Source organism: Ananas comosus, linkage group 9 (assembly GCF_001540865.1).
Source record: "Ananas comosus cultivar F153 linkage group 9, ASM154086v1, whole genome shotgun sequence".
Taxonomy (NCBI): Eukaryota; Viridiplantae; Streptophyta; class Magnoliopsida; order Poales; family Bromeliaceae; genus Ananas; species Ananas comosus.
The window spans coordinates 8,557,545-8,577,045 of NC_033629.1; the positions used below are offsets into that span (position 1 = coordinate 8,557,545).

Sequence of the window (19,501 nt, forward strand, 5' to 3'; positions counted from 1 at the left end):
CCTCAAGAAGTCGCACTTGTCTCCGCAACTCATCTGCCCTCTCAACATCTTGTAAATCTCGCTCACGCGTTGCGGGATCCTCCACGCGTGGACCACGCCTTCGGTTGTTAGCCATCTTGAACCTAGAGCTCTGATACCAATCTGACGCCGGAACTTAGAGGGAACGCGGAGATAGGACAAATATAACACGATAAATACTCGACCCGCCGTAGAATCCACCACGTCGAACTCAAGCACACTCACCACTATGCGGAATCCACCAACACAATGGTTGAGCAACACTCTTCTCTCACAGGAAATCCACCTAAGAGATAGGAGCAAGAAGAAATCCTTCTTCTCAAATAAAAGTAGAAACTTCAACTCAACTTGACTTGACTTTTCATTATAAAATCATTACATATTTATAGGCTCTCAAATGACCCTTCATCTTCTCTACACATTAATGTACTCTTTAATTTCATAGAGAAACTAAAAGGCACTTTTAGGAATACTAAAAGACGCACACAAATCTAGACTATCATAACTCATTTTAAGAAAACGAAAAGACAATTATAGAAAAACGCACATAATTCTAGACTATCATAACTCATTTTAAGAAAACGAAAAGACAATTATAGAAAAACGAAGGGACACACTTATTTCAAAACGAACATTTATTAAGTGATTAATGGCTTCATCCATCAACTTCAGGAACGGTGTCACTAGGAATAACCAAAGATTAATTATATATCTATTTTTTATATGTTGGTTGGATTAAACGTAGGAAAACCCCCTATAAATTTATTGAGTCTTTTAGTTTAAGGGGCTTATTTAACTAGTAGGCTTTAATACTCTAGGAGAATAAAGCGAACATCGCAATATCTATTAGTGAGTTTCCTCCTGCAACTTAGCCATGTAGATTTAATTGTAATTGTATTTCCTTCGGGGCGCTAAACTATACTTTTTCTCTCCTTGGTGCCTGCAAAGCAGTTCCATGAGAAGAATGAATAGAAAACTGAGGGAGTAAGAGGATGCTTACTGTTCGAAATACTGAGAATATTCTGAGCCAGTGAGGTTACAGGAACATGAGAAGTAAACCTTGGGTTCACTGCTACTAAAACCGCAGTACTACTAGTTGTAGTCATCATTAGTTAGTAAGTTAGAACTAAACTTTAGTACAGGTAACTAAACTTCAGTACAAGTCTAGTCCCATAAAGCTAATAATTAAGTAAATAGAGTGTTAGCTAGGTTGCATATACTTCCTTGGTAGAATAAGTTCTCACAAATACTATTTTAATCAATAATAAATGAGCATGTCTCTTGGTTCAAGGAATGCCTTCTCCTTTTGGAATGCCTATATAAGCTCAGTTCGCAATAACAAGTCAAGCTCGGGAATTCCAGGCATCAAGAGGCCTTCCACTTTAAGTAAGTGAGCCCTTTATTGTTGTGCTTCTTTTTTTTCTTTTTTTCTTTTATACACATCACAAGTGATTATGCATTGGTTTTCTTTTAGCTTTTAGCTTGTCATAAAGTAAGTACACACCAATGAGAGCTTCCTTATTAGGAAATCATATATAATGATGTTGGCTTTTTCAAGTGGTGATTGCATGAGAGGCCATTCTCCACCATCCTTTGTTGGGTGCATGGTCCCCTTAGAGATTAATTTTGCCTCTCTTTCAATTACTTCTAGATGCTTTCCTAGTTGCACTAGGACTAAGAGACAAATTCTCTGAAGAAAGGGTGAAGCAACTTGATCTTTTCAGCCCCTAATTTCTCACAGGTGTGCTGTGATGTTAGTGATGCTGTACTGTTGTTTGTGCTGCATTAGATATTCCACTCAGAAAAGCAAGCAACAATAAGCAAAAATTGTGAATGTGGACTTTTTGATCTGGCTTTTCTATGGGGAACATCAACTTTATGTCTTCTTAATAAGCAATTTACTGGCTGAAAACAATGCAATAGATGCATAATAGTTTGCAGTCAAGCTTTATTATCCACAGATCTTGAAGGCTGTATGAATGATCCTATCTGGTTAGCAGATGGAGCAATCAAGAAGATCGATATTCGGAAGACTGTCATTTCGTAGAAGACGCCCTTTGGCGGCCTACGCAGCAGTGAGTGTATCTACATTTCTACATTAGTTTTAGGCTTTCCAATTCAAAATAATAAAGGAAATTGTGAAACAAACAGCAGAGTACATAAGATTTCCAACATATGGCATTTTAACCGCTTATAATTTATCTCTTTGTTTTCGAGTCATTAGTAGATACAGAAAACATTTTGCGGAATCCTTTGAATATGCTTTTTAATGTACCTTCGCTTTGTCATAGAATGACAGAATCGAAGAGATCGGCGATCGAAAGCCCGCCGAGTTATACAAGGAGAATTTAGAGGTCTCGAAATGTTGTCGCCCTTTGGAATTACCAAGTAGTCCTCAGAAGGCAATGGAGTTCCTCTCCAGGACTTGGAGCCCTTCTTCTTATGACTTCTTTCAATTACTTTCTTCGAATGTATGTACTAAAACTAGCAATTTTCTTCTGGTTTTCCTCTTTTTTAAAAAAAATTTTTTTGAACCTCGACAGTAGCGAGTTTTCTAATGTCTTATAAACTTTTCTAATGACAATACAAATATAAATGAAAAGTGAGTTTTCTGAAAATGTACGGCTGCGATGAACGAAAGCAGTCGGCAAAAATAAATCATACTGTTTCTTCAAAACGACTAGTAAATTATGGAGGAACACAAAAGCTAAGAGCAACACTCACAAGTGTAGCCTTATTTTCTTCTTGTAGAGTGCAATGCCATGCTGTGAAGATGGAAGACCAGAAGAAAATAGTGATGGGGAAGAAGAGCAATTAAAGAAGAACAAGGTCAATCTCAATGCAGGTTCTACACAGAGAGTAGACCAAATATGGGTATAACATGCACTTAAATACCAATATGCTAGTATTAAAATAAAAAATTATAAGGTACTCCTTTTGCTTGTATGCCCCCTTCAAATATATTTTATGAAATTACATAAATACCCCTGCAATATTGGTATTTGCTTGCTTGCCCTGCAATTGTATTCACTGGCATCGATACTCATCGGGGCATTTGCGTAAATAAGTAAGGTTTCCAAGGGCAGAGGCATAATTTCGAACTTTGAAAGGTTTAATTTCGCATGATTTCGCATATTTGTGGGGGTCCTTATGCAAACAGACCTTAAAACTGTGCAGTCTTGAAAGGCAGAGTCTAAGCTAAATGTCTCATTATTTCTAGTTCTTAACAGACAGTGCATTCAAGAGGGAAGGCTCAGCATTCAGCTCCTCAAAAGCACAAAATAATCCACACTGATTGGGTAATGAAAAATAATCTTCAAGATATTTGATTGGCTTCTTTTCCTTGTCCTACAATAATTGGCCTGATTGAGATTTTACTGGAGTGATTTTATGAAGCTGTTGGAAGTCATGGCAACTTTTTTTCATCAAGATCATAGGAACGGCTTTCCTCCGGAGTGGAAAGCTGGATCTATAACTTGGAGCTTCTGCTATCGGAACCTAAAAGTTGTGTGACTTGCTTCTACTTTTGCATTGGTGAAGATGCAGCAGTCGCAGGCCGGATGGAGATTTTGCATCAGCGCTTTTTAAACATAGTCATTCAAAGAAGAACCAGTAGCTCTCTTTTAATTTTGTTTATTCTCCTTAGCAACTTCTTGTTGCAGCAGAAGCATATGCTTCGTATTAAAGCATTTGGCTTTAGGATTTCAGAAGCTACTTCTTTCTAAGTAGAGAAATCGTTCCAAATGCCAGATGCAGACAAGCACTAACTTCAATTTTGGCTGAACAGCTTAACATAGAGCAAATGAAATCATGGCTTAAAGGGGGAGTGCTTCTAACCGGCTTTTCTAGAGGATACAGAAGAAGGAAGAAAGAAGAAGTAAGACTGCATGTAGCTCAAGTCCATGCTGCACTTTCTGTCGCAAGACTGGCTGCAGCAGTCGCTGGGATAGTGGCAAATTGTAGTATGGAACCGGTGAACTCAAACAGTTTGCTTATGGCAAGAAATGGCGGGGGAGGGGACTGGGACAAAATGAGCACAGTGGTCGCTTCTGCTGCCGCCTTAATTGCTACCGTGTGCGCCGAGGCAGCTGAGTCAGTCGGAGCGGCTCGAGCCCATGTTGCATCAGTTGTCAACACGGGTCTAGAAACTCAAACCGCAACCGATGTCCTCACATTGACTGCAGCTGCTGCAACATGTAAGTTCTGAGGATTACTCTCAAATTTGTTTCTCAAAATTTGACCCTGATTTTCTTTATACTCTTCTTGGAGTTCCAATTTGAACAATTTTAAAATCTGAATATCCATGTATCCCCCCTTGAAAGTATAGTTTCGTAGAAAAGTACGCGTATTGTAAATCAGAAGTCACAAACTTTATAGGTGGAGTGTTAAGTTTGTACAAAATTAAGATTTCGAAAGGCATATACGAAAATTCAGCTTTCGCGGTGTTATATTTATAAAGATAGCTTTGCAAAGGGCATATATGTTGACATCTCAACAAGATTGTAACTTGAGTATTCTGCTGTTAGTGTTCGTTTATTTCACAGTTCCTTGATGTTACAATTTCAATGATGATGGTTATGCAAATTTACAAAATCATTATATGACGGTAGACTGACGGAAGGATTTAATTCTTTGAGAAACAAACTTCAAGAGAGAATTGACAACTTGCTCAATTCTTTTCCTTATGAAAAGTCTGGTAAGGAGGTTAAGCAGGCTAAAGAAATAAACTAAGTTACTCTAATTGCCCGTGATTAACCTCTATTATTCGGAAATTAACATGAACTCATCATTGTGTTTATGTTTTTTTCCTCTTTTTCCTAGGCTTAAGAGGAGCTGCAGCACTTGAACCGAGGACAACTAGTAGGAGTTATGCCTCAGAGGACCGTAAAATCCTTCAGAGAGGTGCTCGACTTCCCGTTCGAACACCGGAGGGTAAGGAAATGGGAAAACTTAGGCTTTTTGCAAACAGACAATTGAACTAGCTTGTTTCCCTTCTTTTTCTTTTTTTTTTCCAATTTTGTCATTTAACCCATTTTCTTCATTTTTGCAAGTTTGAACTAAAATATCCTTTCATAAATTAACATAACCTTGATCTACTTAATGATAAATTTATCGATTAGAGCTAATGTAAATGGCATTCTGATTCTGTGCAGTGCAAGGATATTTTTAATCCAAAATTGCGGAAAAGGAAAAAAATGAACTGAAATGAAAAATGAACTGAAATGAAAAATGTTTTCATTTTAATCAAAAAAAAAAAATGTTTTCATTGTTTTCTTCCTCTTTACTGCATCATGTTTTTTTTTTTTATATACATATTTACAGGGAGGGTCCAACTAAGGATGGTATCAATATACCTCAAGAATGATAGAGTGATGTTGAGGTTGGGGAAGAAACATCTACATGGTGCTTTTACCACGTATGAGGAGTGTAAGTTCATGAATATACTCATTTTATTCTAATAGAACTATTCTTTATTAGACATTGGAATAATGGTCATAGATCCATATTTAATTCATGACTCTGAACCATAGTAAGCTTGAAGACAATCAGGCTAGGATTGGATTCATATAGATTACTAATTATTTTTTCTCTACTTTATGTTAAAGTTCTCTCATAAATTATATACACGAGTCCAAGCATAGTATATTCCTATTTGGCTCGACTTCTGAAACAGACACTCTCATATAGAAAGGATAAAAAGCTTCATAAATAAAGTATTTTGGTTATATCGGGTCTATTTCACCAGCAATGCGTAGCCCTACCAACGTAGCGCACCGCAGTACTGCACAATATTTTTGAAAAGTATAGCTAATGATGCTTTTCGCCGATGTATAAAAAAACTCATTGCGTGTCATACCGCGCTTCCCAACAGGGGGCCAAAGACCACAAATAGGGGCCAAAGACCTACATTATGTTAAATTTTAAAATGCTTTTTTGTTTTCATCTTTTGTTTAAGTAAATTATGTTTTTGCATGTGTTCTCATAACATCCTCATGCAACTCAAATAGCACAAAATTCTTCATGCATACATGTTGACTTTCATCGACACCTTCCAACCTTCAACAACCATTCATATATAAGTATATCACACTCTCGAGCCTTATACATCCTTTCACATTCCTATCCTTTGACTCAAGAGCTAATCTCTTGAACCCACCAATTATCTTGGTTTATGTGAACATCATGCATGCACTTTATGAGAACACGAAAACTTAGTAATATTTCATCACCTTTTGGACTTAGCTTATGTAGTGTGAGAATCCTTTTATTTTAATTTAGAGAAAGTTGTTTCTTGTTCTCCATTATTCTTGTTCTTCCTCTCTAGTGTGGTATCATATTGGGCTAGTGGTCTTCTTGATCCATTAATTGAGGTAGTGAGTTCCAAATCAATGGATCTCGCTATTTCGTTACATAGTATCAAAGCCTCGACAGATGTGACGGTGCATTGCAAGACTTCCCTTAGAGAAGAAGACGGCATGGAAGATGGAGGCAAGTGGTTGAGTTGTTAGACTCGGGGTGGAGATTCTCGTCCAATCCAACTACAAAGTTTGGAAGTCGTGTTTGGAGTCATACCTCATTGGTGTAGACCTTTGGGATGTCGTCGGTGATGGATTTTGATAGGCTCCAGCAAATACTCTTGAGAACAGGGAGGCCTTGAAGAGATTGAGGACTTTAAATGTGAAGGTAGAGTTTATCTTGAAGTGGTCCATCTCTCATGACTTGTTCGAGCACATTATTGAGTGCAAGTTAGCGCGAGAAATTTAGGAGACTCTAGACGGGTTGATGAATAAAAAGAATAGTGCTTGGCTACAACTACTTGAGAATGAATTAGCTAATAGCATTCAAGGTGATCTCTCTATCTCCCAATATTTCTTAAAGGTCAAAAATCTTTGTTCGGAAATTTTGGTGTTGGATCCAAACGAGCTTATTTCGGAGGCGCGGCGCGGATGAAACATTACATTATCCGCGGTCTCAACAAGATATGTTATCTTAGGGGTGGCAACGATAACCTTCTTTGGTAGAGTTTGAGAACTCTCTTACTTCACAAGAGTCCCTCTCCCTCAACAAATGGTTGGGTGTTTTGTTTCGGGGGGCAATGGGGACGTCTTGTTTGTCGGAAATAAGAAAGGTCACAACAAAGAGGAGAAGAAGAAAGATCAGAAGAAAGATAGAGAGTTTACTTCTAATGGCGAGAGGAAGTGGAAGAAAGTGATCAAGTGCTATCAATATGGCAAGCTAGGCCATATCAAGAAGAACTCCGAGTCAAGTTGAAGGAAAAAACGTTGCCAACAAATGTACCGGCTCTCATGAAGTGGAAGATTAGGGAAATTGCTTCATGGCGGAGACTTCTACTATTGGAGCTTCAACTTCTATTAGTTATGAAGAAGATTGGATCGTGGATTCCTGATGCGGTCATTATCTTACCGGCAACGACTCTAAGTTCTTTAGCTTTCGACGACATGAAGGTAATGATGCTATTATTACAATGGATAACACAATTCACTCAGCGGAACTTGAAGTTCCTATTACTATTAAAGGCAGCAAAGACGGCAATCCTATCACTCTCAATAGCGTCTATCATGTGCCTGGGATGAAGAAGAACCTTTTCTCCACTGCAAATGTTGTGGACGCGGGACACTACGTCTTGTTCGGGCCTAAAGATGTGAAGTTTCTAAAGAACATCACCAACTTGCAAGCGGAAGTAGTTCATATCGGTGCAAGTGTAAATAATTCATTTGTTTTATTTGTTTCTATTTCTTGTTCTTATATTGATAAGATGAAAATAAATGATGGGGTTGCTATATGGAATGCAAGATTGAGACACCTTAGTATGGATAAGCTCAAGGTTATGGTGTCAAAAAATTTGCTGAATGGTTTACCCAATCTTGCTACCTTTGGTAGTGGTGAATAATGTGAAGGATGTCAATATGGAAAGGCACATCGCCGTCCGTTTGGTAAGTCTGTCACTAAGAGTAAAGCTCCCTTGGATCTTATCCATAGTGATTCGATGGGTCCTATTTTGACACCTTCTTATTCAGGCTCTCGTTACATGATATTATTTGTTGATGATTTTATAAGATATACTTGGTGTATTTTGTCAAGAAAAAGTTCGAGGTATTTCCTAAATTCATAGAGTTCAAAGAGACCATTGAAGGTGTGCTCAATCGCAAGATCAAATGCTTGCGTACCAACAACGGCAGCGAGTTCACTTCAAATGAGTTTTTCTCTTTTTGCCGCCAACAAGGAATCAAACGTGAGCTTTCTTGTGCCTACAGTCCTCAACAAAATGGAGTCGAAGAGAGAAAGATTCGGCATCTCGTGGAGACATGTAAATCTTGGTTACATGCGAAGAATTTACCCAAAGCCATTTGGGTAGAGGGTATGGCGTGCACGGCATATGTGATAAATCGTGTGCCTTTATGTCCAACCAACTTCAAGTCTTCTTGTGAGTTGATATGGGGTGAGAAACCTAATTTTAAGAACTTTAATGTTTTTGGCTCTACTTGTTATGTTCATGTTCCAGGTGACTTAAAAGTCAAGCTTGAACCTGAAGCTAAGAGGTGCATATTTATTGGCTATGATGAGAAAAAGAAAGGATAGAAATACATGGAACCGGAGACTAAAAAAATTGTAGTCTCAAGAGATGTGGTGTTGACAACTTATCTTCTTACTATTCTTCTCAATCCACTTCTACAATGGGGGTGACGAACCATGCACAAGTAGAGACGGTGCCTCAAGTAAGCAAAAGCATGCAAGTTCTTTCTAGTGCTCCTACTTCGCCCACTTTGGTTTCCATTTTGGAGAGGAAACGAAGTCCAAGGGGGAGCCATGATAATGAAGATCATCAAGATGAAGTGCAATTACTTTGATGTATATGTTCACAAAGAAAAATTGTGAAGTGCAATTACTTTGATGTTCGCTACCGGTTCGCATCATACCATTCTTCATCCGTACCATTATCTTGTTTCTAATTTCGATTCTAGCTTATTTATCAAGAAAGTTGGAAACTTGCACATTATTGTTCTCCTGTATGTGGATGACATGATCGTCACCAACAATAATGATGGAGAAGTTGCAATACTTTGAGCCGAGCTCTCTATTTGGTTCGAAATGAAGGACTTAGGTGAGCATCACCATTTTCTTGGGTTGGAAGTGGAGAAAGTGGAGAATGGAAACTTCTTGCATCAAAAAGGCTATGCTCAAAAAATTGTTGGGAGGTTTGGTATAATAAGGACGAAGCGGTGCTCCACTCCACTTGATACCAATATAAAGTTATGACGAGAAGAAGACAGACTTCTCTTGAATCCTCAACCATATCAGGCACTTGTTGGAAGTCTTATTTATTTGAATATAACAAGATCAGACATTGCATTTGCTGTTGGTCTTGTGAGTCACTATATGCAATCTCTAAGGAAGCCTCACCTCGAAGCGGTAAAGCGGATATTACAATATGTTAATTCTACTCTTGATTTTAGCTTACTTTTCAGGAATGGAGTTTCTTTTATATTGCAAGGTTATGGGGATGCCGACTTAGGAGGGGATTTAGATGATCGACGATCTACATTAGGCTATGTATTTTCATGTGGCTTAGCAGCTATCTCTTGGTGCAGCAAGAAACAAGACTTGGTGTCGCTCTCTACTATGGAGGCCGAATACAAGGTATCATCATTGGCTGCTCAAGAATTCGTTTGGTTGTGGCGGTTGGTCGAAGATATTCATTCATCAATTTCTTTTCCGACTACAATTCATGGTGACAATCAAAGCACGCTAAAATTTGCAATCAATCCAGTTTGTCATGCGCGCTCAAAGCATATTGAGATCAAGCATCACTTCATCAGCAAGAAAGTTCTTTAAAATATCATTCCTATGATAGAAGTTCAAAGCAAAGACAATTGTGCGGATATCTTCACCAAATCACTTTCTAAAGGACCATTTGAACTACTTCGTGAAAGCTCGGACTTGTTTCCAAAAATTCACTTTAAGGGGGAGTGTTAAATTTTGAAGTGAATTTTTTGTTTTCATCTTTTGTTTAAGTAAATTATGTTTTGCATGTGTTCTCACAACATCCTCATGTTTTGCATGCGTTCTCATAACATCCTCATGCAACTCACATAGCCCAAAATTCTCCATGCATGTATGTTGACTTTCATCTACCCTTTCAACCTTCAACAACTATTCATAAGTATACGATACTTTTCAACCTTTTACACCCTTTCACATTCCTATACTTGACTCAGGAGCTAATTAATTGTTTGAGATAAAAAAAAATTCAAATTCAAATTGAGAAAATATTTTGTTTGAGATGAAAAGATTCAAATTCAAATTCAAATTGAGAATATGAAAGGAAAGAAATTAAATTGCGATTTGATTATTTCTTTCCTTAGATGACTAAGTATTAACAAGGAAAGAGATAAGGAAAATATTATTGCCTTATCTTCAAAAATTTTTGAATTATTTCCTAAAGTGAATAGGTCCTAATATCACTATAAATTGGACAATAGAATTCAAAATGAATCTCTTGGAGGGAGAGGAGGAAATAAAAAAAAAAAACNTTTAATTACTACTTTTCTTAGAGGATTAGATATTAACAAGGAAAGAGATAAAGAAAATATTGTTGCCTTATCTTCAAAAATTTTTGAATTATTTTTCAAAATGAAGAGGTCCTAAAATCACTATAAATTGGACCACAGAATTCAAAAATGGATCTTTGTAGAGGGGAAGAACGAAAATAAAAAAAAGAGAAAAGAGAGACAGAAAAATAATAAAATAGGCCTCAGGAGGGGCACCGCCTCTTCCTCTCTCTGGTTCGTACACAGAGAGAGAGAGGGGTTGGGGTCCCTCCTCTCTCAGGCCAACGAAAAAAAAAAGAGAAAAAAGAAAGCGAAAACAAAGAGAGTTGAAGGCACGATGACGGCGGCGGCAGCGACGACTTAATGGCAACTTCAACAACAACAACAACAACAACGTCGAATGAGGCCTTATGGCCTCTTTCTTCTTCTTCTCCAATGACGACTTCGACAACGACAATGGGGTAGAAGCACGCCTCGTGGCCTCTTTCTTCTTTTTCTCCAACGACGATATATTGGTGTATCTGTGCAAACGGTATAGTAATGATCCTTTTGCTGGTTTGATCAACACGACGGTCTTCGTGATAGGTCGACCCGCTCAAATCCGGCATTGGATCAGTACCATATCGTGCGCGCGTATTCACTAAGCACTCGTCCCCCAAACATCGGCGAAAGATCTACATGAACGTGCGAATGACTGACGATGAACCTCCAACCGATTTGATTGTGTGGCCGTCTTCGTGATAGGCTCGACACGCTCAAATCTCTAAAAAAAAAAATGATAATAAAATAAAATAAGATAATAAATAAATATTTGGATCGCCGTCTTTATGATAGGCTAGATCAAATTTGACATAAATCGGGTCGCCGTCTTTGTGATAGGCTTTACCCGAGTTCGGTGCATTAAACCGGGTCGCCATCTTTGTGATAGGCTTGACCCGAGTTCGGTTCATTAAACCGGGTTGCCGTCTTCATGATAGGCTTGACCCGAGTTCGGTGCATTAAACCGGGTCGCCGTCTTTGAGATAGGCTTGACCCGAGTTCGGTTAATTAAATCGGGTCGCCGTCTTCGTGATAGGCTTGACCCGGGTTCAGTTCATTAAACCGGGTCACCGTCTTTGTGATAGGCTTGACCCGGGTTTGATTAATTAAACCGGGTCACCGTCTTCGTGATAGGTTTGACCCGAGTCCGGTTAATTAAACCGGGTCGCCGTCTTCGTGATAGGCTTGACCCGGGTTCGGTTAATTAAACCGGATCGCCGTCTTCGTGATAGGCTTGACCCGAATTCGGCTAATTAAACCGGGTCGCCGTCTCCGTGATAGGCTTGACCCGAGTTCGATTCAATTAAACCGGGTCGTCGTCTTCGTGATAGGCTTGACCCGAGTTCGGTTCATTAAACCGGGTCGCCGTCTTCGTAATAGGCTTGACCCGAGTCTAGCTAATTAAACCGGGTCGGCGTCTTCGTAATAGGCTTGACTTGAGTCAACCAAACCATAATGACAAATCAAATCGGATGATAAGCCGATCAAGTCTAATCAATGAGTCTAATTGAACCATTAAAGACATTAACTGAACCAAATCAAACTACAAGCTAGTTTGACTTGAACCAAAGTGGATCCGAACCAAACTGAACTGAATCGGATTCAAATCGAACCGGATCCGGTCTGAACCAAGCCATAAAGGATTCGACTCGAACCGAAGTGAAGTCGGTTCGAACCAAACCATAAAGCATTCAACTTAAACCGAAATGGATCTGATTCGAACCAAACCAGGAATGGTTCGACTCGAACCGGAGCAGATCCGATCCGAACCGAACCAAATGGATCCGACTCGAACCTAAGTGGATCTGATCTGAACCGAGCCGGAAAGGATCCGACTTGAACCGAACTAGGAAGGAGTCAACTTGAACCAAAGTGGATTCGATCCGAACCGAACCAGGAAGCATTCGACTCGAATCGAAGTGGAGCCGATTCGAACCAAACCATAAAGCATTCAACTTAAACCGAAATGGATCCGATCCGAACCGAACCAGGAAGGGTTCGACTCGAACCGAAGTGGATCCGATCCGAACCAAACCAAATGGATTCAACTTGATCCGATGTAGATCCGACTTGAACCAAATCAGGAAGGATTTGACTCGAACCGAAGCGGTTCTGATTTGAGCGAACCATATAGAAGATTCAACTCGAACCAAAGTGAAGTGGATCCAACCCGAACCAAACCATTTGACTTGAACCGAAGTGGATCCGGTCCGAACCGAACCATAAAGGATTCAACTTGAACCAAAGTGGTTCCGATCTGAACCAAACCACAAAAGATTCGACTTGAACCGAAGTGGATCCAATCTGAACTAAACCGAACCAGATTCAGTCCGAACCAAATCATGAGGGATTCGACTTGAACCAAAGTGGATCCGATCCGAGCCAAGCCATAAAGGATTCGACTCGAATTGAAGTGGGTCCGATCCAAACCAAATCATGAAGGATTCGACTCCAATTGAAGTGGGTCCGATCCGAACCAAACCATGAAGGATCCGACCCGAACCGAAGTGGTCCGATCCGAACCAAACCATGAAGGATTCGACTCGAATTGAAGTGGGTCCGATCCAAACCAAGCCATGAAGGATCCGACCCGAACCGAAGTGGTCCGATCCGAACCAAATCATGAAGGATTCGACTCGAATTGAAGCGGGTCCAATCCAAACCAAGCCGTAGAGGATCCGACTTGAACCGAAGTGGGTCCGATTCGAACCCAACCGTAAAGAATCCAACTCGAACCGAGGAGGGTTCGATCGGAACTGAACAGAACCAGATCCGAACCGAACCAGATCCTGTCTGAACCGAACTGAACAGGATTCAACTTAAACCAAAGCGAATCTGATCAGAACTGAACCGAACCGAATCCGAACCAAACCAGATCCTATCTAAACCGAGCCGAACGGGATTCAACTTGAACTAAAGTGAATCCGATCCAAACTGAACCGAACCGGATCCGAACCAAACCGGATCCTGTCTGAACCGAACTGAACAGGATTCAACTTGAACTAAAGTCGATCCGATCCATACTGAACCGAATCGGATCCCGTCTGAACCAAGTCGTAGAGGATCTGACTCAAACCGAAGTGGGTCCGATCCGAACTCAGCCGTAAAGAATCCAACTCAAACCAAGTCTTGATGGTTCCCGAACCAAAGCATAACGGTTCAACCCAAACCAAGTCTTGATGGGTCTCGAATCAAAGTATAACGGTTCAATCCAAATCAAATCCAAAGCGACCAAATGAACTTAAGGTCGTCTAACTCAAACCAAGTCTTGATGGATCCCGAACCAAAGCATAACGGTTCAACCCAAACCAAGTCTTGATAAGTCTGGAACCAAAGCATAACGGTTTAACCCAAACTAAATCCAAAGCGACCAAATGAACTTAAGGCCGCCCAACTCAAACCAAGTCTTGATGGGTCCCGAACCAAAGCATAACGGTTCAACCCAAACCAATTCTTGATGGGTCTCGAACCAAAGCATAACGGTTCAACCCAAACCAAATCCAAAACGACCAAATGAACTTAAGGTCGCCCAACTCAAACCAAGTCTTGATGGATCCCGAACCAAAGCATAACGGTTCAACCCAAACCAAGTCTTGATGGGTCTCGAACCAAAGCATAACGGTTCAACCCAAACCAAGTCTTGATGGGTCTCGAACCAAAGCATAACGGTTCAACCCAAACCGAATCCAAAGCGACCAAACAAACGTAAGGTCGCCCAACTCAAACCAAGTCCTGATGGGTCCCGAACCAAAACATAACGGTTCATCCTAAATCAAATACAAGAGGTTTTAAGCCAACCCAAACCTAAAGTCCACAAATAAATTCCAAAACCAAAGTCCACAAATAAATTTCAAAACCAAAGTCCACAAATAAATCCCAAAACCAAAATCCACAAATAAATCCCAAAACCCAAAGTCCACAAATAAATCCCAAAACCCAAAGTCCACAAATAAATCCCAAAACCCAAAGTCCACAAATAAAACCCCAAAATCCAAAGCCTCTCAAATCTAAACGACCGAAACGTCGCTAAACTAAACCCAAACTCAAACGACCGAAACGTCGTTAAACTAAACCCAAATTCAAATCGAACTCTAACACATATACTTAGAGTTCATCCGACTAGTCCTAACCCATATACTTAGGGTCTAGTCAGTCTTTTGCTCTAACACATATACCTAGAGTGAAAGTCAAACCATGGTCGACTAACCCTAGCCAATATACTTAGGGTCTAGTCAGTCTTTTGCTCTAGCACATATACCTAGAGTGGAAGTCAAGCCATGCTCGACTAACCCTAACACATATACTTAGGGTCTAGTCAGTCTTTTGCTCTAGCACATATACCTAGAGTGGAAGTCAAACCATGCTCGACTAGTCCTAACACGTATACTTAGGGTCTAGTCAGCCTTTTGCTCTAGTATATCCACCTAGAGTGAAATTCTTACCCGATCGAGCTCTAATACATATACTTAGAGCTCAAATCCGATTACCCCTAATACATAAACTTGGGGCGTAGTCAGATCTTCATTCTAGCACATATAACTAGAGTGAAAACTCGGCTAATCCTGATACATACACTCAGGAATTAGCCACTATCGGGTAATATCAAATTCGACCCACCTCAATACATATACTTGAGGTCTGGTCACATCTCCACCTTGGAACATACAACAAGGTGAATATAATCAGACTCTAAGACATATACTTAGAGCCAATTAGACTCTAATACATAGAGTTTAATATCGACTAGGTCTTAACACATATACTTAGGATCTAGTTCGACCCACCTCAATACATATACTTGAGGTCTAGTCACATCTCCACCTTGGAATATACAACCAAGGTGAACCCGACCGCCATGTCATCAAAACTTCAATCAACCACCAGTTCGCTAAATTGAAAAATTCATGTACAGTGGCGGTATGCCCCTGCTTAAGCCATGTATACGGCAAATCATATCAATAAAATTTTATTTGCCTGTTTTGTCTCTTTTATTATCAGCATTTATATTTGGCCTCTTAATCGAGGGTTCCTTAACACCGAAAGTGCGGGGTAATTAACAGCAGATTCTTGAGTCTGTTAGATGTCATGAACCTATAATCTTGATTTCAAAATCAAAATTTAAACAAACTTAACCTCTACCATGAATGACCACTCGCCTTAGAAATACCCTACGACCGGGCCGATTCGTTCGCGGCAGACACTAATCTCTTGAGCCCACCAATTATCTTGATTTATGTGAACAGCATGCATGTACTTTATGGGAACATGTGAACTTAATAATATTTTATACGTTTTGAACTTAGCTTATGTAATGTGAGAATCCTTTTATATATTTTAATTTAGAGAAAGTTTTGTTTCTTGTTCTCCATTATTCTTGTTCTTCCTCTCTAGTGTAGTAACATCTTGGCATAGTGGTCTTCTTGATCCACTAATTGAGGTAGTGAGTTCCAAATCAGCGAATATCGTTATTTCGTTACACATTATTCGTAAGTTTCTTTTTTCTATGGCAACAAAAGCTTTTCGATGCGAAAAGCAGAAGCTCCAAACTTTTTTTTTTTTTTTTTTTTTTTTTTTTTTTTTTGCATTGAGAAGTAGTGGAAGAGATTTTAACAAATTGGCGGTCCTTCTTTGGCTTAGTTTGGTATTGTGATCTATCTAACGCTATTAGATAAAATGGAGTTGAGGAAAAATCATATAGGGATATGCTTTTGCGTTCTCCGGTGGGACCGCAAATATATATCGTAACTGACTCATGACGATATGCAGAACGCAATATTACGTACAAAAATAAACAGGGTATTTTTCCAACGTACTTTCTCACCGCACGTAACGCAATTTTCCTGCAATTCCAAACGAAGCCTTTGTCACTTACTCAAAAAGTATTTCTGCAGAAGTTCTAATTGGGCCAAACCACAAGCTTGTGTCATGTAGAGTCTTGAATTTAGATTTCACAATCTTATACAATACATGAAAGGTAAACCCATAAAATGTACGCGCTTTCCTCGCTTTGGGGGGGATAGTGGGCCCACCGACTTTCCCTATTCCCCCCTTTCTCTCTAAATACCTTTTTTTTTTTTTTTAACCTGCACCAAGTCTAAAATTTTTTTGCATAAACCAAACCTTTTTTTTTTAATAATTAATATAATAAAATTAAAAATCTAATTTAATTAATGTAATCTATAATATATAAAAAGTTTAGATACAAAAATTTGTTAATTTTTTACTTTTATGATAAAATTTCATAAATACAGTGCAAAAACATAATTATGCAATCAGTGTATAAGATAATTTTTCTCTTACAACAGTGATGAGATATATTTTTCTCTTACAACTTATTGCTTATTAGTGATGAGATATTTGAATACACACACACACACACACACACACACACCTTTTTTAATTTTTTTTGCTTACACCAAATCTAAAAATTCGTTTTATGAACCAAACCTATTTTTTAATAATTAATGTAACAAAATTAAAATCTAATTTGATAAAAACAATCTATAATATATAAAAAAAAAAAAGTCTAGACACGAAAATTACTGAATTTCTACTTTTATCATAAAATTTTATAAATACAGTGCAAAAAAATAGTTTACATCTACTTGACTTACTTTTTATAAATAGGCAGTAATTGTGGACCTTTTATTTTTTGGTAGTGTGTTCTTTTGTGTTCTTTTGCTATTTTAATTAGGTAATACTTTATATAATTTTAATTTTATTTAATATTGTAAAGTTTCTAAAATGAATGTGCTTCATACAAAGTCAAGTATTGTACCTGATTTGTGGGAAGTATAATTTTTACTTCGCGTATTACTTTTTTTTTTTTATATACTCATCAAATTATGTGTCTAAAAAAATAAATATTTTAAAAAATAACTAAAACATAATCTCTCCGCGGCATCGCGCGGGTCTTCGGCTAGTGTCCATTGCACAGGAACGCATTTTAGGGAAAGTAACAACAGTCGCATGTTTATAGTCAGTGATATTTGTAACAAGAACAGTTAAAATTACCTGATGATTCAGATGAAAAATTCAAAGAAATTCCATGAACCTTTCAGCCCAAAAACGTGTTTGCTGACATTTGTACTATTAATCGTAGTCAATACCTTAAAATTTCCTTCTATTTATCTTTTGCTAATTCAAAGATTCTAATTTTCAGATAGAATCTGCAATGAAGTGGAGGATACAAAAGAAGATGTTTTCTCAAAAGAGAATCATGGGGTGCATGCAATTACCTTGGGCACCACTGGAGGAACCATTCAACTCTTGTTTGAAGACCCAAAGCAATACAGAATCTGGAGATCCAACATTTTTCCCTCTCTTGTCAAATCACCATCTGAAACATAGCAGCTAGTGGGTGGGTACATGTATATATCCTAGGGTGTGCCACCTTAATTTTGTCACTCCTCAACAGCTTTGTCTTCTTTTCGAATCTTCCCAACGTCGTCAGAGCCTCGGACAGAGCTTTAACCCTGTCCAACTCCTGGACCTCGCTCCTGTAACCCGTCAACTTGCGTTTTTTTACTCTCCCCTCTTTCGCCCTCTGATCTTCTTTTCACTTTCTTTTTTGTTTTACTTCTGTTTTATTTCTTTATTTTCCTTACCGTTTTTGCCAAAGAAGCCTAAGCTACTTCCACTTTGTAAGCTTAGTTCATGTCTCTTATTGAATGAAGCAAGTAGCGCGCTAATTTTTTCTCAAAAAAAATTTTGTCACTCCTCCAATTGATGTACCCAAAAATCTATTAAAAACAATTATTGTACCCAAACTGCAAATAGGTTTCTTTTTCAAGTGTTAGAACTGATGCTTATCAAGATCTTACCTTCTAGAAGATGCAGCACCATAGTGATTTCACCCGCTGAACCACTGTTGGTTGTGATTAATTATAGGAAAAACTTTAATTAGCCCTTTGTGTTTTAGCACATTTTCAATTTGCTACCATATGGCTCAAAACGTTTCATTTTGCTAAGCTATGGTTTTTTCTTAATTTCACCATAAGAACCTGCTGTATATATAGTAAGATACTAAAGTGTTAAAATTTATAATTCTATGGTAGTGAAGTGATACATTTTACAAACAACAACTATGTGAAAAATATAGGCTGGTAAAATACTACAGCATACTATTTTGTGGTTCGCAAAATATATAACTTTAAGATCATGTGGTTTATATATTTTAGCATTTCAGCAAGCAAGTCCTAAACCTCTTTATTTAGTTGCAATTAGATCCTAATCATTTAAAGGGTTGCTAAAAATATGTAATGCGTCGTGCCAGCGCCATGTCAATCCCGGGGAAGAAAGTGAAGAAAAAAATATGAAAAGATTGGTGTCATGTGCCACATCCAGGCATAACAGACGCTATATGCATATTAGAACAACAAATACAAAAGGCTATAGAACCCAACAAAAAATCCGGCAAAAAGATGAATACAAATTCCACAACATGCGATACTAAGGGGCTATTTGGTTGGATGTAGTTGTAGAAACAGTATAGTTGGAAATATATACAGTTGCAAATGTTATAGTTGTAACTACACTTACTTTGTTTGGTTTTATACAATTGCAACTGCTGCAGTTACGGTTGTTCTGTTTGGTAATATAAAGCTATGCATAAAATAATTGTATAATTTTATTAATCATTTAAACTTACTATTTATAAAATAAATAAGTAGATATATATAATATTTTTATATTTTTCAACAATTCTTCAATTTATTAATGGATACATTTAAAATTTTCAATTTATTTAATTTTAATATGTAAATCAAACTTTAAAAATTTAAACGATTCTCTCATTTTTTTTATCAAATTTAATAATTATAATTGATTAAAACTTATTAAGTTAACATAGACAATCACATTCTATAAAAATT

General features: G+C 38.1%; 1 protein-coding gene across 16 annotated transcripts; it reads left to right on the plus strand.

Moving 5' to 3' along the window:
* On the plus strand, positions 821-18,459 carry LOC109715849 (VAN3-binding protein-like). 16 transcript variants are annotated; one of them, XM_020241058.1, is made up of 10 exons: positions 821-867; positions 1,310-1,404; positions 2,016-2,093; positions 2,310-2,489; positions 2,770-2,892; positions 3,249-3,317; positions 3,806-4,214; positions 4,840-4,950; positions 5,341-5,445; positions 17,791-18,459. In XM_020241058.1, exons 3-10 carry the CDS (start codon positions 2,019-2,021, stop codon positions 17,976-17,978), a joined length of 1,260 nt encoding a protein of 419 aa, XP_020096647.1. In that variant the 5' UTR covers positions 821-867; positions 1,310-1,404; positions 2,016-2,018; the 3' UTR covers positions 17,979-18,459. The 16 variants fall into 16 exon arrangements, with proteins under 16 accessions (XP_020096647.1, XP_020096639.1, XP_020096636.1 ...); XM_020241050.1 differs by having other exon boundaries at positions 1,942-2,093; positions 17,791-18,458; XM_020241047.1 differs by having other exon boundaries at positions 823-867; positions 970-1,404; positions 1,942-2,093; positions 17,791-18,458.

What these genes read in the sequence shown, in the direction of transcription:
- LOC109715849 (XM_020241058.1), top strand. Translation starts at nt 2,019, where the DNA reads ATGGAGCAATCAAGAAGATCGATATTCGGAAGACTGTCATTTCGTAGA. An exon ending in CTTTGGCGGCCTACGCAGCA is followed by an intron (nt 2,094 to 2,309) that starts GTGAGTGTATCT and finishes GCTTTGTCATAG; the next exon opens with AATGACAGAATCGAAGAGAT. An exon ending in TTTTACCACGTATGAGGAGT is followed by an intron (nt 5,446 to 17,790) that starts GTAAGTTCATGA and finishes TCTAATTTTCAG; the next exon opens with ATAGAATCTGCAATGAAGTG.